This window comes from Carassius auratus, chromosome 8, assembly GCF_003368295.1.
Source record: "Carassius auratus strain Wakin chromosome 8, ASM336829v1, whole genome shotgun sequence".
NCBI lineage: Eukaryota > Metazoa > Chordata > Actinopteri > Cypriniformes > Cyprinidae > Carassius > Carassius auratus.
The window spans coordinates 924,827-939,862 of NC_039250.1; the positions used below are offsets into that span (position 1 = coordinate 924,827).

The window sequence follows — 15,036 nt, forward strand, 5'->3', positions numbered from 1 at the left end:
CTCTTTCTCTGTCGTGTATTCCCCATCTCCAGCGGCTCTGCTAAAGATAACGTTTCCCCTTTTACTCTTAATTATGGATGATAATGTTGAGTTTAATTAATGTCCTCTCCGTTAATGTGTTCTGACGGGTTCCTGCTCGCAGAGAGATGTTTCTACAGCGCTTTATACAGTACAGATCGATTCAAAGCAGCTTCACAGAGACAAACAGGAAAATAATCATCTCAAATTCATCAATTATGAATCTAACTGAATTTTAGCTGTAAAGCAGCTCTACAGAAGATAAGTCATTATTCAGATTCAGTTGTTTGATTCCTGATTCGAAATTTGATTCTTAACCATCAATCAGAGAACAATCATGTCATAATTCAGCTCAATTTGGATTATATTCAGTTCATTAATAGTCAATGTTACACAGTTTCTTTAATTATAAAACAACAAATTCAAAATTAAATGAAGCAATTCTACAGAAGACAAAGTGTCAATTTAGCTCAGTTCAGATTCAGTTCAGTTAATGTGAATAAATTATTATTAAATTATTAAATTATTAATTTAAGATTCAATTTCAGCTATAAACAGTTCTCCAGAAGACAATTGAATCATTAGTCAGATCAATTCAGTTCAATAACCACTGATGTTTCAAAGTTTAACTATAAAACAGATTCAATTGTTCGCTTTTTAATTTAAAATTCAAATCTTAACTATAAATCAACTCAATCAGAAAACAGTCACGTTATAATTCAGCTCAAGCTGGATTAAGTTCATTAACACTTAATGCTGCAACATCAAAGGTCCCGTTTTTCTTGCTTTTTTGAAGCTTTGATTGTGTTTACAATGTGCAATATAACATGTGTTCATGTTTCGCGTGTAAAAACACACAGTATTTTTCACACAATTCACCTATCTGTATACCGCTGTTATCACTGTCATAAAAACGGGCTGATGACTTCCTTGTTCTATAAAGCCCCTCCTTCAAAAGTACGTAACAAGTTCTGATTGGGCCAGCGGTTCCTGTGTTGTGATTCGACAGCAGCTGAGCGCACGCTGCCCTCCTGGAAACGTGATTGGGCTAGAACGCACGAGCTGGAGATGTGCTTATAATCACAGGAGCGTTTTTACTGATGAGATGTTCATGAAAATCACATTCGTTTTTTTGCACAGCCCTAACATCTAGTTAACAAGACCTTTGTGTAGTAAGTTACAGAAACTGTTAAACGCACCAACTTAAATAATAAAATACACTTACCGGTTGTGGTCCATAAACAACGCCTTCTCCAGACAAAGAGGGAACTGCTCCATCTTTCAGGAATAATCTTTGTGTGAATCCGGCATTAAACTGATTGAGATTGTGGAAGCTGTCCTCAGCAAAATGTGCTGCACATAGTTTTACATGTGGATTATAATTTTCGGGAACAGAGTTAAACATAAATTGTAACCAGTAATCTTCAAGTACAGCGTCGCTGGGAAGCCCAAACAAAGGTGATTGCACTCAGAGATGAAAATAACAGCGTTTCGACGACATGTCGAACACAAACACAGCTCTTCCTCTTCTCCGTCGGAGAGCAACAAAGCCAGGCCCCCTTTTTGTGTATTCATGTGGCCGGAGGTTAGTCAAAAAACTGTTTTAGTGACGTCATTACGACAGGAACTAGAGGGATGTAGTCCCAACGGGTCGTTTGATGAAGGCGAATTCTGTTAAATAAAATATCTCGCTTGGCATTGAACTTTGAGCTTTAGAATTTTACAGATATTATATATACTCTAACAACAACAACAACATTACACTTACTAAAGTTTAAAACATGGGATCACGAAGAACGGGACCTTTAATCAATTATAAAACAAATTAAATTCTTCAATTCTTAATTCAGAATATGAAGCAGCTCCAAACAACATTGGTTTCACAGACAGGGTTTAGACTAAGCCAGGATCAGGTTTTAGTTAAATTAGGACATTTAAGTAATTTTATCAACATGTCTTAGAGTAAAACATTAGTGATGTGCATCTTGAGACAAAACAAAGGCACTGATATATTTTAAGATCAGTGCAAGTTACTTTCAGTTAAAACAGCTCAGACTTCCACTTTAGACTCAAGCCTTGTCTGTGAAACCAGGAGAAAGAGTCATAATTCAGATTCAGATTCAGTTCAGTGTCAAATGTTGTAATGTGAATTCAATTCTTTGTTCAGCCGTATCAGCTCTTCACATCACTTCAGTTCTAGTTTAGTTCTCATAGTGTCAGATCGATCACATTTCTTGTAGTAATACACATTTCTTCTTTATTTTTGGCTGTGGATTCGTCCGGGAGTGAACGCTGATCTCCTGAGTGTTGTTGATATTTTATGGATATGATCATGAAACTTTCACGTGTGCACTCAGTGAATCTACAGGACACACGTGTGCTAATAATTGATGAGGTGCTTTTACTTCCTTGATTTCAGTCTTAAAACTGAACCCGTTCAGATGCTGACCGCTCTGTGTGTGTCTTACATGATTCAGACGCTCTGCTATCCCATGATTCCTCCGCTGACGTCTGTGGCTGTTTCTGGATGTGTGTGTGATCCAGACTGAAGCTGTGGAGTGTGAAGTGTTAATGAACTGAAGCTCGTCACACGTCTGATGAGGATTCATTAAAGATGCTTTAGCTCTGAAGCGTCTGGATTTAGGACTTCATTGCCTACTAAATATAAAATATAAAGAATACATATATAAAAAGAATATATATGTTATAAACTAAATTATAAGCATCGTTTAATAGGAAAACTGATCAGTATAAGGTGAGTTTGTGATTAAAACATGAAACAAATACCTGTCCATGGTCCTTTAAAGACTTGAGCTCTGTTTGTTTCTATAAAGGTCCTCTAATACTAGCTTTCTCTATTCTTTTTTCTGTTTGTTTTATTTTTATCTATATAATAATTAATAAAACCTTGCTATGTGTACTGTGTTAAACTGAGACTTCGCTGGTGTATATCATTGCTCGTGTTCGTTTGATTCTATTGTCCTCATTTGTAAGTCATTTCAGATAAAAGCATCTGCTAAATTTAAATGTAATAAAAATGAAGTTAATTCAAAATACTTCATTGGCAGATATTTGTTTCTTGTTTAAAGCATAAACTCACTTTATTTTGATCAGTTTCTCAGAAAACAAGACTTAATACTTGTTACTTAATACTTAGTACTTAATACTTTAATAAAAAAATTAATTTTGCATCGACAGTTTGTTTGTTTCTCAGCAGTCGATCCGTACACAAGTACAAGCATCTAATGTGTCCTGATTCAAGGATGTTTAGATATTTGTGCTGGAAAACAACACAGACAACACAGAACCACAGAGCAAGATATTCATTTTTAGCAGTGCATGCCTCATGAATGTAATCTCTTATTCTGCTCTGATTTAAGCTTTTATCTGTGTATGGGGAGAGTGTTGCTGGACTGCGGTCTGCTGCTGGTGGAGACTCGTCGGTCAGTCGAAGCTCCTGTGTCTTGTCTCGAGGTGCGCTGGTTCTGTCCGCCGCAGGGAAACGTGTGACGCACAGATCACTGAACAGATGGCGAGAGGCTCGGAGCTGAGACTCCAGCAGAGAAACACAGAACACAGAGTTCAGGAGGAACGAGCCGATCACAGCCGTCTGGAGCCAACACAGAGCTATCTCCATCACGGGATACAGATGTGAGAGGATGCCCCCGAACACACACACACATACAGACACACACACACACACACACACACACACACACTCACACACACACACACACACACACACACAACACTCACACACACACACACACACACAAATGGACTACAAGCTGACTACAAACACCACGGGAGACAGGAAGTGACATAAAAGTCTAAGAACATGTAATAAAAACAAGAAAGAGCTGATTTGTGAAGAGAGCGATCACGTTGATTTTCTGAAACCAAAATAAAAATAAACATCTCATAAAGGGTTAATGTATAGTGTCATTATTTGTGTGTTTAGTTTTGAGATCTGTGTAGAAACGAAGCAACAGAAACAAACATCGCATGGTTTACGAGTCTCAGTCTAAACCCGCAGTGTCCTTGATGAATATCAGCTGAACGAGGGATTTAGTGAATCAACACTAAGTGGAATTATTAAAGACCATTATTTAGACTCAATCGATGAGAAATCTTATAAATCTGCCCTGTTTTTTAAAAACGTTTCTCAATAATCGCTCTTTTCCAGTGAATGAAATCACACATTCTCTGAAAACAAACCTTGAAATCTCAAGCAGCATTTATCTCAGCTGGAGAACAAGATTAATTAATAACGGATCTGTGTGATTATATCAGTGAAGTTCTCATCAGGTTTGGATGAATCCTAATAAACCTCCGGAGGAAACACGGTTCCTCAAATCCTGAACACATGAACAGATGAGCACTAAACGGATTAAAGCAATAAATCACCCAAAAATCAGGACTGAGTCATTATTTATTCCCCCTCATGTGGATCCAGACCATGCTGTTCGTTTCTGTGGGGAACTCGAGGGTTTTAGGCTGAGGTCACTGGGAGGGAGATTTTTAGCAAATGAAGACCGAATGAAGACAGACACAGATCTTTGTGTGAAACCGGATCCGAGAGACAGATGGAGAAAACGTGCGGCCGCGGGATTTTCCGCATGGATCCATTGGCACCTGGATTTGGGAAACAGGATTAGCGGGTGTGTAATTATGGCTGCTGTAGGGTGTGTGTGTGTGTGTGTGTGTGTGTGAACGCTTGCTCAGCTTCAAAGTATTCATGAATTCTGCCCTAATTTTAGAGTTTTTGGCTGTGCTGAGATATGAAGGAGGATCTTCTGCTGGAGAACCTGTGATCCTTTCATCGTAGTCAGGTGTTTTAACAAAAATACAGCTACTAACACTGGATTCTTAATACTGTAGGGTTAGGTTTAGTGTTGGGGTAAGTGTACACAGATATAAAGCCTCACACTACATTAATATCACGCTGGAAGCAAAACCAGACAGGGATGCACCAAAGACTAGATAAATACAAAGACGCTTCACTCCAGTACGTATGAATGGGAGAAACGGCAATGCACAATCTGGGGGAATAGTCCCGCCTTCTAAATGAAAGAGCCAATCACTGATCAGGAAAGCCATTGCATCACTGCAGCAGCCGTTAGAAGCTATGACCGATGTGCATGTGCAGTCATAACTGGCTGGTCAATACACTTTTAATAAGAAAACATCACCTAACAAGTCAGTTATTTTATATCTGAAGTAGCCATGTCTTAAGCATTCAAATCTGCTTATTAAAAAGTTACATTCATATTTACATTACAGTAGCGAACATCAGATGAACTTGAAAAAACATCGGACGGATGAAATCCTCAGCATATGTATTACAACGGACAAAGTGTGCATTCTGAAATCTAAATAAAAACTGAAGCTTTGTACACATATAGCTCTACCTTCATTTGTTATTCACTGTTTGTGTCATTTTGTAAAAGTGTTTTAACTGGTCCAGTATTCACTGGTTTGGTCCTGAGACAGATTCGAGCGTGGACTTATTAAACCTGCAGGATGTTTTAATGGTGCAAAGACCTCTTAGATGCTAAAAGATCAATGCAAATTAGATTTCTCATGTCATGACCCTTTAATGCATTGATGATGCCCGCTCAGTGCTGACGGATCAGGGCTGTGGAGATCTTCATCTCAGTCTGTTATCTGATGCTACAATCCCATCTGCAAGCACTCTGAGGTCATAAACTTGCTAAAACAATAGCGGGCGAGCACACGCCGGGTTCATGTGAATGCGCCTCTTGATGCTCTCTGCAGATGCGACTCGAGGGCAAGAGCAGCGTAAACCAAAAGAGAAAAGAGAAAGAACCGAGTGGAGAGCCAAACAGAAAGAGCCAGTGTTTGTGAAGAACGGAGGACGAGCTGTTTGCTCCAAGACACTGGAGACGTCTTCATCTGAACACTGAGATCACTGAGGAGCTTCACAATGACCCTTCAGCTCTCTCTCTCTCTCTCTCTCACACACACACACACACACACACACACACACACACACACACACACACACACACACACACTCACACACACACACACACACACACACACACACACACACAAACACACACACACACACACACACACACACCCCATCTGAACACACTCATGATTGTTATTCACTGACACTGCCTTAACTGGATGATGATCTTCTCAAGGTGAGGGAACATCTGTGTGTGTGTGTGTGTGTGTGTGTACCTCCCTGCATTGTCAGCATGATCATGAAAGTGGGTGGGACTGTATGCAAATCATGTCACAGCTGTGGGACACCTGGGATGGAGGGGGAGGAGCTCTCTCATTATAGATGAAGCTGCTGCTGCTCTTTTTTTAGCTTCACTAACCTACATACATCAGAACACACACACACACACACACACACACACACACACCAGCTGTGACATCACTTCCTCCAACTAACCTCTCCAGGGATCCTCAGACAATCACGTATGAGTGTCTGACCTCTGACCTTTGTGTCAGGTGAGACTTTCACTGAAATCAAATGCTAAGCACTATATGAACATTTATATACATGTGTCCTGCAGCACAGAAGCAGTCATCAGTGTCACAGACGTATATTTGTAGAAATACACAACAATATACTGTACGAGTCACAATTATACATTAGGATATTAAGTAAAGATCATGTTCATGAAGATATTTTATAAGTTTCCTACTGTAAATATATAAAAACTACATTTTTGATTAGTAATATGCATTGCTAAGAACTTCATCTGAACAACTTTAAACATGATTTTCTCAATATTTAGATTTTTTTGCTCCCTCAGATTTTCAAATAGTTGTATCTCAGACAAATATTGTCCTCCGAACAAACCACACATCACTGAAAGATTATTAATTCAGCTTTCAGAAGATGTATAAATCTCAATTCCACGTAATGGACCCTTCTGACTGGTTTTGTGCTCCTGGGTCTCATACGTACACGTCTATACGACGACAGCATTAATGCTTTTGAACGGGAACAGTAATGTAAGTGATCTTGTAAATGTGTTAATTAAGCTCAGTAATCAAGTATGCAGTCATTAGGCCGCGTCCTCTCATGTTCACTGAGGAATCACTCAATCTGAAGTGCTGCTGTTAACAGGATTCATCAGGAAATCATTTCCTCGGAGACAGAAAATCCATCTGACCTTCAGCTCGGGCTGAAATGAGCTCTTAAGAGGAGCGAGGCCTTCCTCAGAGCACCTGATCCCTGCGGATCTGAGACACACACAGCATCTGATCAATCTGAGCCTCACACACCAGACAGATCTCAGCCTTGGTTTGATCAGATAATAATAATGCACATTTAAATAGTAGATTAAAAAGTATTTATATGTTTATCTGCATGTCATGTGATCATTAACTGAAATAAGAGTCACATGAACGTGAACTTGTTGATAAATTATCAAAATATTAGCTTGAAATCTCAGGGCAACTTAAAAAAAAAATATATATATTTATATAAAATATATATATATAAAAATAAAGGGTTTAACAAACCTAGGCTATAATAACATTGTAAGAACATTATTTTAAAATAAAAAAAATAATAATAAAAAAATTGTGATAAAAATGTTATTTAAAGGGCACAAAAAGGTTTCTTATTTACTTTATTTTGACCCAAAATATAATGTAATTAGTACATTTATTTTAATATTCTGAGAACATTAAAATGCACAGCTTACTTTTTGTGATTATAAAGTTATTTAAAGGTTACAAAAGGTTTCTTAATTATTCTCATAACTTTATTTGAACATGTATTTTGAATATTCTAAGAATATTTAAATGTTCAGTTTTTGTGTTGTAATTAGAAGGCTATATAAAGAACAAACATCATCGAAAGGATATTCAGAAAATGATTCAAGAATATTTTCTCTCCTCTTTGAGAATGATAGATTTCAGTTATAAGTGCGTTCCATAAGCATTACTTTAAGAATGTTATTTAACAGTTATATAACATCAAAATGTTCTCTGTTAGCTGGGACAGACGGATAAAACATTGTTTTTTTTTGCAGAAGAGATGATGCATTCTGGGTTCGAACACGGCGGACTCAGAGCGAGCTTCCTTCAGGAGACAAGGTCACGACCTTCAGCAGAAAACTCCCAACAAACTGTGCTGCCTGTGACAGATGATCTGCTTTCTGAAACACGACTGAGAGCTCAGAAACACGTTCACACAGGCTCACTGGGTCTCGCTTTGTTGTGGTTGGAGGGATTTGAGCAGCTCGTATCACTTCAGCAAACTCATGCTTCTCAAGCAGCTTCACGCTCTTTATGCCTCAGAGTTTTACAAGCCGAGGCAAAGTAGAGCGTCTCGTTTTGATCCCGGTGCCAGCAGCTTTATCCCCGCTTACACCCCTCCATCGCCACGGTCCAGGGATTTACTCCACGCCGGAGGTCTGAACATCACATGGTCTGGAAAACTGCTCATTTCAGATGTAAACATGGCGTCCATTAACAGGCCAGTCTGGTGCTGACCTACATCACTGTATGATTGAGTTACAGTCAGAGTCTCATGGAAGTGTGTGATAAACTACTGACTCCATCAACACTTTCACTCTTACACAAGACACATTACAGACCTCCACACACTTCCACAGCTGATTGATTACCTTAATTGCAATTGTATATATATATATATATATATATATATATATATATATATATATATATATATATATATATATTAATTGTATGTTTAAATATGGAAAAATAAGGCATTATCTTATCAAATATTGCTGTAGCTCAAATATTAGATTGTGATGCAAGCAAAGGCAGGGTCATTGGTTCGAGGGAATGTATTTACTGATGAAATGTATACCTTGAATACAATGAGTCACAATTATACATTTCTCTTTTATGACCAAAATCATTAGGATATTAAGTGAAGATCATGTTCCATGAAGATATTTTGTAAATGTACTACTGTAAATATATTATTAAACCATACAAACAAACCAATAACAAACCATACATCAATTTAAAGTGCATTTATTTAGCATTATGACGTATAGATAATAATTTAGAAAAATAGAACCTTGTGACTGATTTTTATGGTCCATATTTGAATGCTCTTATAGACATATTCCAATCAGGTTTTAGGTCTCTTCATCGTACAGAATCCACCCTTCTTAATGTTTACAATGATATTCTATTGGCAGTTGATTCAGGAAAGGTAGTTATTCTTATTTTACTTGATCTCACTTCACTTCTCACGCGCTTCTTTTGATACCGTTGGTCATGGTATTTTATTGCAGCGTTCGGAAGTTGTTGGTATTAAGGGTACTGCTCTAGGATGGCTTCAATCATAATTAAAAGATAGATCTTTCTTGGTTTGTCTTGGAGATATCTGTTCTACATCAGCTAAATTACATAGTGGTGTGCCACAGGGGTCTATACTTGGGCCTATTTTATATTCATTGTATATGGGCCCTTTGGGCCCAATTTTTCATAAATATAATAGTATGTATCATTAATATGCAGATGACACAGTTATATATCCCAATCGATCCTCAGTGTTTAGGTTAGATAAGAGCCTGGTTGGCAAGCAATTTTCTTCATCTTAATACTAATAAGACTGAGCGTGTTGTTTTTGGACCTTCTTCTGCTTCCAAGGAAATGATAAGTAGGTTGGCTGCTATGAAGATAAGTGTTTCAGATCATGTCAAGAATTTTGGTGTTATAATGGATTCAGCCTTAGCTTGAGATAAACAGGTTACTAGTGTTGTGCCTTTTATCAACTCAGAATCATTTGTAAACTGAAAACATTTCTCTTTTTCAAGGATCTGGAGACTATTATGTGTGCCTTTGTGTCATCACACATCGATTACTGTAATACTGTTTATACACTGTAGGTATTTCACAGGGTCAGTTATCTCGTCTTCAATTAATACAAAATACTGCAGCCAGACTTTCGACTTTCACATCAGAAGATTCTTCATGTTCCCAAAAGGAGATTAAAGTCAAAGGGTGATACGGCTTTCCTCGATTATGGAACCCTCTCCTAATGTACATGAAATATTCCCCATCAGTGGATGCTTTTAAGTCTAGATTGAAATCGTACCTTTTGTGCTAATGGTTTTAGAAATAACTAGAGGGAACAGGTTTTACATTTTAATGTTGAATCTTGTTTGTGAGACTGTATGTAATGTTGCTGGAAAGGTCACTTTGGTCAACTGCAGTTGTTTTAAATATGCTATAGAATTTTTTGTTTTATTGTATTGTGTTTTATTAATGCAGATGTAGATTTTGCAATAATTTGCATACATTACCAGCACATAAATGTCTGAAGATTACATAAAGCCAGGTTCAAAACTTTTTGATTTTGTTGACAGTTAAAGGTTTTTTCCAAAGGGAATTTTGGGTTTAACTTTTTATCACTCCATAAACCAGAAAATACTGCCAAGAAAAAAAAAGACAGAAAAAAATTGTTGCATAATCATTTGTGAATTAAATGTGAACAGACCTTCAGAATATAGAGAGGAATAAAACAGTGTAGTTTGGTGTTTGTAAGAAATCATTAAAGATATGTATTGGGATTTAAATCTACAGACACAAATAGATAGAAGTGCAAGAAAATAAACAGTTTTGGATGTTTTCTCTCCACTAGTCTGAAACAAACATTTTATGAAAAGCCAAACATACCCAAATCTCAAAACTGATCGTTGCATAAAAACACAATGTTTTGCCTGTAGCGTCCATGTGGGACATGTATCTAAAATCTGACTTTTATTGCAATGAAAATCTGAACAGGGATTGCAGTGAAACACCTTGAGAGTGAAATGTCACGGGTTATGAATGTGATTTATTACGAGGCACCGACTCCTCCTCTCGCTGGTAGGGTTCAAAGAGAAGTAAATGTGATTTATTCAGGATCTTCTGAGGTTTGACTCCAGCTTTAGTTATCCACTCACAGCTGACGTCAATTAAACGGCTGCTTTATTCAACTATACGAGTGAAATGGTCATTAGCAGATATCAGATTCAGGATTTCTGTCTGTGAATCAGCGGCGTTCGCTCAGATCTGCATCACAAGTGTAAACAGCTGAGTTCTGGAGGTCAAAGCCTTTGTGTGGATCTCCGCTGATTCAGTCTCTGTTTACAGAACACAAAGTGGGTAGTTAGTAACTAAGTTCACTAACAGTGAGGACAAGAGCCTTGAGCAAACAGAGCATGTTGAGACAGAGACACAGGACACCTGAGACCTTCTGTGATCATGTCTGAAGACGGGCGTCTGGAAGGGCCACACAGGGCTCCAGAGCGATTCTTATCGTTGTGTTTATTCATGGTTAGAGATCCTCAACAATCGAGTCTTTGCTGCGGAGATGCCAAACCCTCATGTGACGACGCTTACCTAAAGCACTCATCATAGCGTGAACACATCCGTCTCACGTTTCACAAAAAACACAAGCTCTGCGACAAGAATCTGAAATGTTTTTATTACTTTTTTCCATTTATTAAAGAGAATTTCTTTACAACATACATTTAGCCGTGAATCAGATGTGGGAGAGGGCCGGTGATGAAACCATATCATACAAGAGAACAAACTCCACTTCCAAAGTCTAGAAAGGCACCAGCTCGGAAACCTCGAGCTCCGTTCGCTTCGGCCGGAGCGGATCGATTCGGAGGATCGGGTGAAGTCAACATCTACAAAGCCAAAACTAGTTCCTGGACGTCAAGTTCAATAAAACGTGTGTCAAAATAGTTAAATAACAATCCCTCATATTACATCACAACCATAGAGCTAGAAAATTATATTAATCGGAATCTGTCACAAACATTAATCTGTTTCCTAATATTATCAGAGTGCATATCTACACAGGAGCCAGCCTGTATTCACTGCCTAAAAACTGTGTTTGATCGTATACATTAGAAAGTTTGTGTGTGTTTGGGAGAAACGTATATCTGATTGGTTCGTGTGTTTTTCTCTTATTGCCTTGAAGCAGCCCGATCCACAGATACACAAGTCATCTACACACAGTGTTAAACATCATCTTGACTTGGTGAAAAGTAAAAAAAGACAAGGGAAAACAAAATGAAACATTCTTCCAGCACGACGAGAGGGCCGACTCTGACGAATCATTGGCACAATCAGAAATCAAGCACAAAGCCATCTGTGGTTAGCATAGGGACCAGAGTCGACAACGACAACACCTACATTCTTCAATTACGTGTTTTTTTTGTTTCTTTTTTTATAATCAAACGAGGGAAACAAACGTCATCATAAGAACTACAACAGTTAACAGCTAACAAATGCTTCACTACTCAGGGGTGTAAGGCACAAATTTACAGGTGGAAGGAGAAAAACAGACTTGTTTGGACATGAACGAGAAGAAACCGTACGTCTGAAAGCGTCTCAAGAGCGGCTAGAATGGCACTCGGATGGACTTTCTATGAAGAGGTGAGATTCAGGAGTTCCTGTCTGGGCTGTAAGCTCTACCCACAAGCCCCTCTGGCACGGCTCGAGAAATATTCCTTCCATACGGAGGCTTCCGGAGTCGTCTCTGACTTCGCTTAGCAACTTCCGAAGAGTTAGTGGACAGAAGTACTGGCTCCAGTTTAATGACTTTAAATAGATTAATTCAAACTAAAATGATCATTCCCGTCTCAGTCGAGCCTAAAAGAGACGTTCTCTCTGCAAAAGCACTTTATTAAAAAATAAATACAACCCGCTATTAGTATTAACAGTCACATGTTATTTAGTCGACATTTTCAGTAGACGTGTTGAACTCTTGCGCGAAGGCAGAACTCGATTGCTTTGTCCAGTAACAGTAACGCTGAGACAGGTGGCGGCTTTTCACAGTTTTCATTGTAAACTCCAGCTTCTATTCCCGGCTGAACTCGCTGTGCATCCAAGTGCTTGATAACCACGGCGTCTCTCTAAATTCTGCGCCTGTCTCCGGTGTGCTTTTGGCAACAATGCGGCCACCTTCCCAGCCGGAGTTCCTCCTTTCCGGGAACAGAGATGCATCAGCCTGAGCTGGACATGTATATACATAACAAACAAAAGAAAAGTGAGTTGCATTTCCTGTACACAGCTGTACAAAGCAGACGCACTTTCACGTTCCCCATCATCCCGCAGCAATCGATTATGTGCAGGAGTCTCCAGACTTGGCTTTTGTGGTAAGGGACACCAGATTGGGTTTAGGAGGAACGTCAGGCTTGAGATGCCTGGAGAGAGAGCCATACGAGCTCAGGCTGGGATGGCGCGACAGACCGAGGATCGGCGGCGGGGAGGTGATGTGCATGGAGTCCACGCGCTGCGGAGCGGGCGGAGGAGGCGTCTCCACACGGAAACTGTGGTTCCTGGACATGTGGGATGAGTTGGATGAGTTGGTGTTGTGCTGTTTCTTGAGGCCCGAGCTCATGGGATAGCCGCGGCCGTACACAGACGAATGCATGTCCAGCCTCTTGCCCATCTGAGGAACCATGGTTCCCAGAGACGCCTCTCGCTGGGGGACTCTTGGAGGCGCTCTCTCACCATCTGCCAAGCTCGGGCTCTTGAGGGACTTGTATTCCAGCGTGGCGGCCTGGTCATCGGTGAGCTCTCCGCGGTGCGGTTGCTCTACATACTCATGTTGGTGTTGGGGCAGAGGCAGCACCACCACGCTGGGGATGTGACCCGGAGACGCCCGCAGCGGCAGGTCCGTCGGGATGACCACAGATCCCATGGAGGACAAGTCTTTGGTGCAGGCGTTGATCAGGTTCTGGTTGCGTTCCCATTCGCGGCTGCCTCGGCTGGGTTTGCGGCGCGGCTGCATGGGCGTGGATTCGGGCGTGGGCAGACCGGTCAGATCCAAGTGCTGGTCAGCTTTGATAAGCATCTTTCCGTTGGCCAAGCGGCCGTTGTGCATGAGCGGGGTCAGAATGGCCTCCGGTCGTCCGTCCTTGGCTTGCGTCTCGAATAGCCCCGTCAGCTTGGTGACGCTGTTCATGGATCCCCGTCGGGACTGGACCGAGTCCTTGTCTTTGCGGCCGGGCAGCTCGAAGTCCCTTCGCCGGTGGTCACACACACAGTACACCACGACGCCGGAGAAGATGGCACCCATGACGAAGGCGAGGATGACGGCGATGGCCAGGAGTGTGATGGGAACCATCTGATCACGATCTCGGTGGTACGTCTCACGGATCACTCCTGCAAACAGAGTTTCATAATGTGTTATTATTGAACAGTTTACAAAGTTCATCTACAATGCAAAACTATGGCCGTTCACACAAAATGCATTTTCCCATTTCGTTGCAATGCTTTTCCATCATTTTTTCCCATGCAAACATGCACTAGATGGCTAGGGTGATCATACAGGACATTTTTACAGACACATTTTTGCCAGATTACTATATTGCCTAAAATAACCAGGTTTCGGCTGCGCAGATCAATCATTATTCTGCGTAGATCCCACCTTCTCATGCGCCATGATTGGTCAGTTATGTACAATGGCTGCACGTTATTGCTCGATCATTACCTTTAGCAAGAAGGAAAACAGACCCAACTTAAGAGTCGGGATGCAAATGCCTCTAAGTGCCGTCTGATATTTTCTTCTAAAATGAGCATTTCTCTTGAACTCCAGTTTATTTTGAGTTATTTCATTTTAATGTCAGTGAAAATAACTTGTTTACTGGCATTAAAGTGAAACTACTGAACTTACACATAGGAACCTGATTAAAAAACGCTAATTTTAGAAGAATATTTAGAATGGTACTTAGGGGCTTTTGCATCTGAACTCCTCAAATTCAGAGATTTTTCCCCCATACCAGTCATTTTACAAAGCAAAACATGTTCTGTGTGAGTCATCCTTTGATGCATGCTTAAAATCAGGACTGCTGGATTAATCTGCAATACAGTTGAGATAAAACTACCGTCTTGATATCGAAAGGAGACAAATGCATTCATTTAAACTCATGGATGAAGCTGCACTATTGTATTGAGAAATGCTAAATAATGTTAGCACATCAGCGTAGATGTCTTAATCTATTCAATAGCCTAGGAATTAAGTTACATTCCCAA

The 15,036-nt window shown here is 39.9% G+C and overlaps 1 protein-coding gene and 1 long non-coding RNA gene across 8 annotated transcripts in view; one reads left to right on the plus strand and one right to left on the minus strand.

Moving 5' to 3' along the window:
- The first annotated feature begins 4,303 nt into the window (after positions 1-4,303).
- Positions 4,304-5,606, plus strand: LOC113106709 (uncharacterized). The gene is made up of 3 exons (XR_003292552.1): positions 4,304-4,679; positions 4,779-4,850; positions 5,302-5,606. It is a non-coding gene; the product is annotated as an uncharacterized LOC113106709 (long non-coding RNA).
- A 4,868-nt stretch (positions 5,607-10,474) lies between these two features.
- Positions 10,475-15,036, minus strand: part of LOC113106918 (semaphorin-6A-like) — a 51,323-nt gene continuing 46,761 nt past the window's right edge. For 6 of the 7 annotated variants that reach the window (XM_026268959.1, XM_026268960.1, XM_026268958.1 and 3 more), the window contains one exon: positions 11,448-14,166. In XM_026268959.1, the coding sequence (XP_026124744.1) occupies positions 13,121-14,166 (1,046 nt within the window). In that variant the 3' untranslated portion in view covers positions 11,448-13,120. Of the gene's footprint in view, positions 11,127-11,447; positions 14,167-15,036 lie in introns of those variants that run through there. The other variant, XM_026268964.1, reaches the window with a different exon arrangement.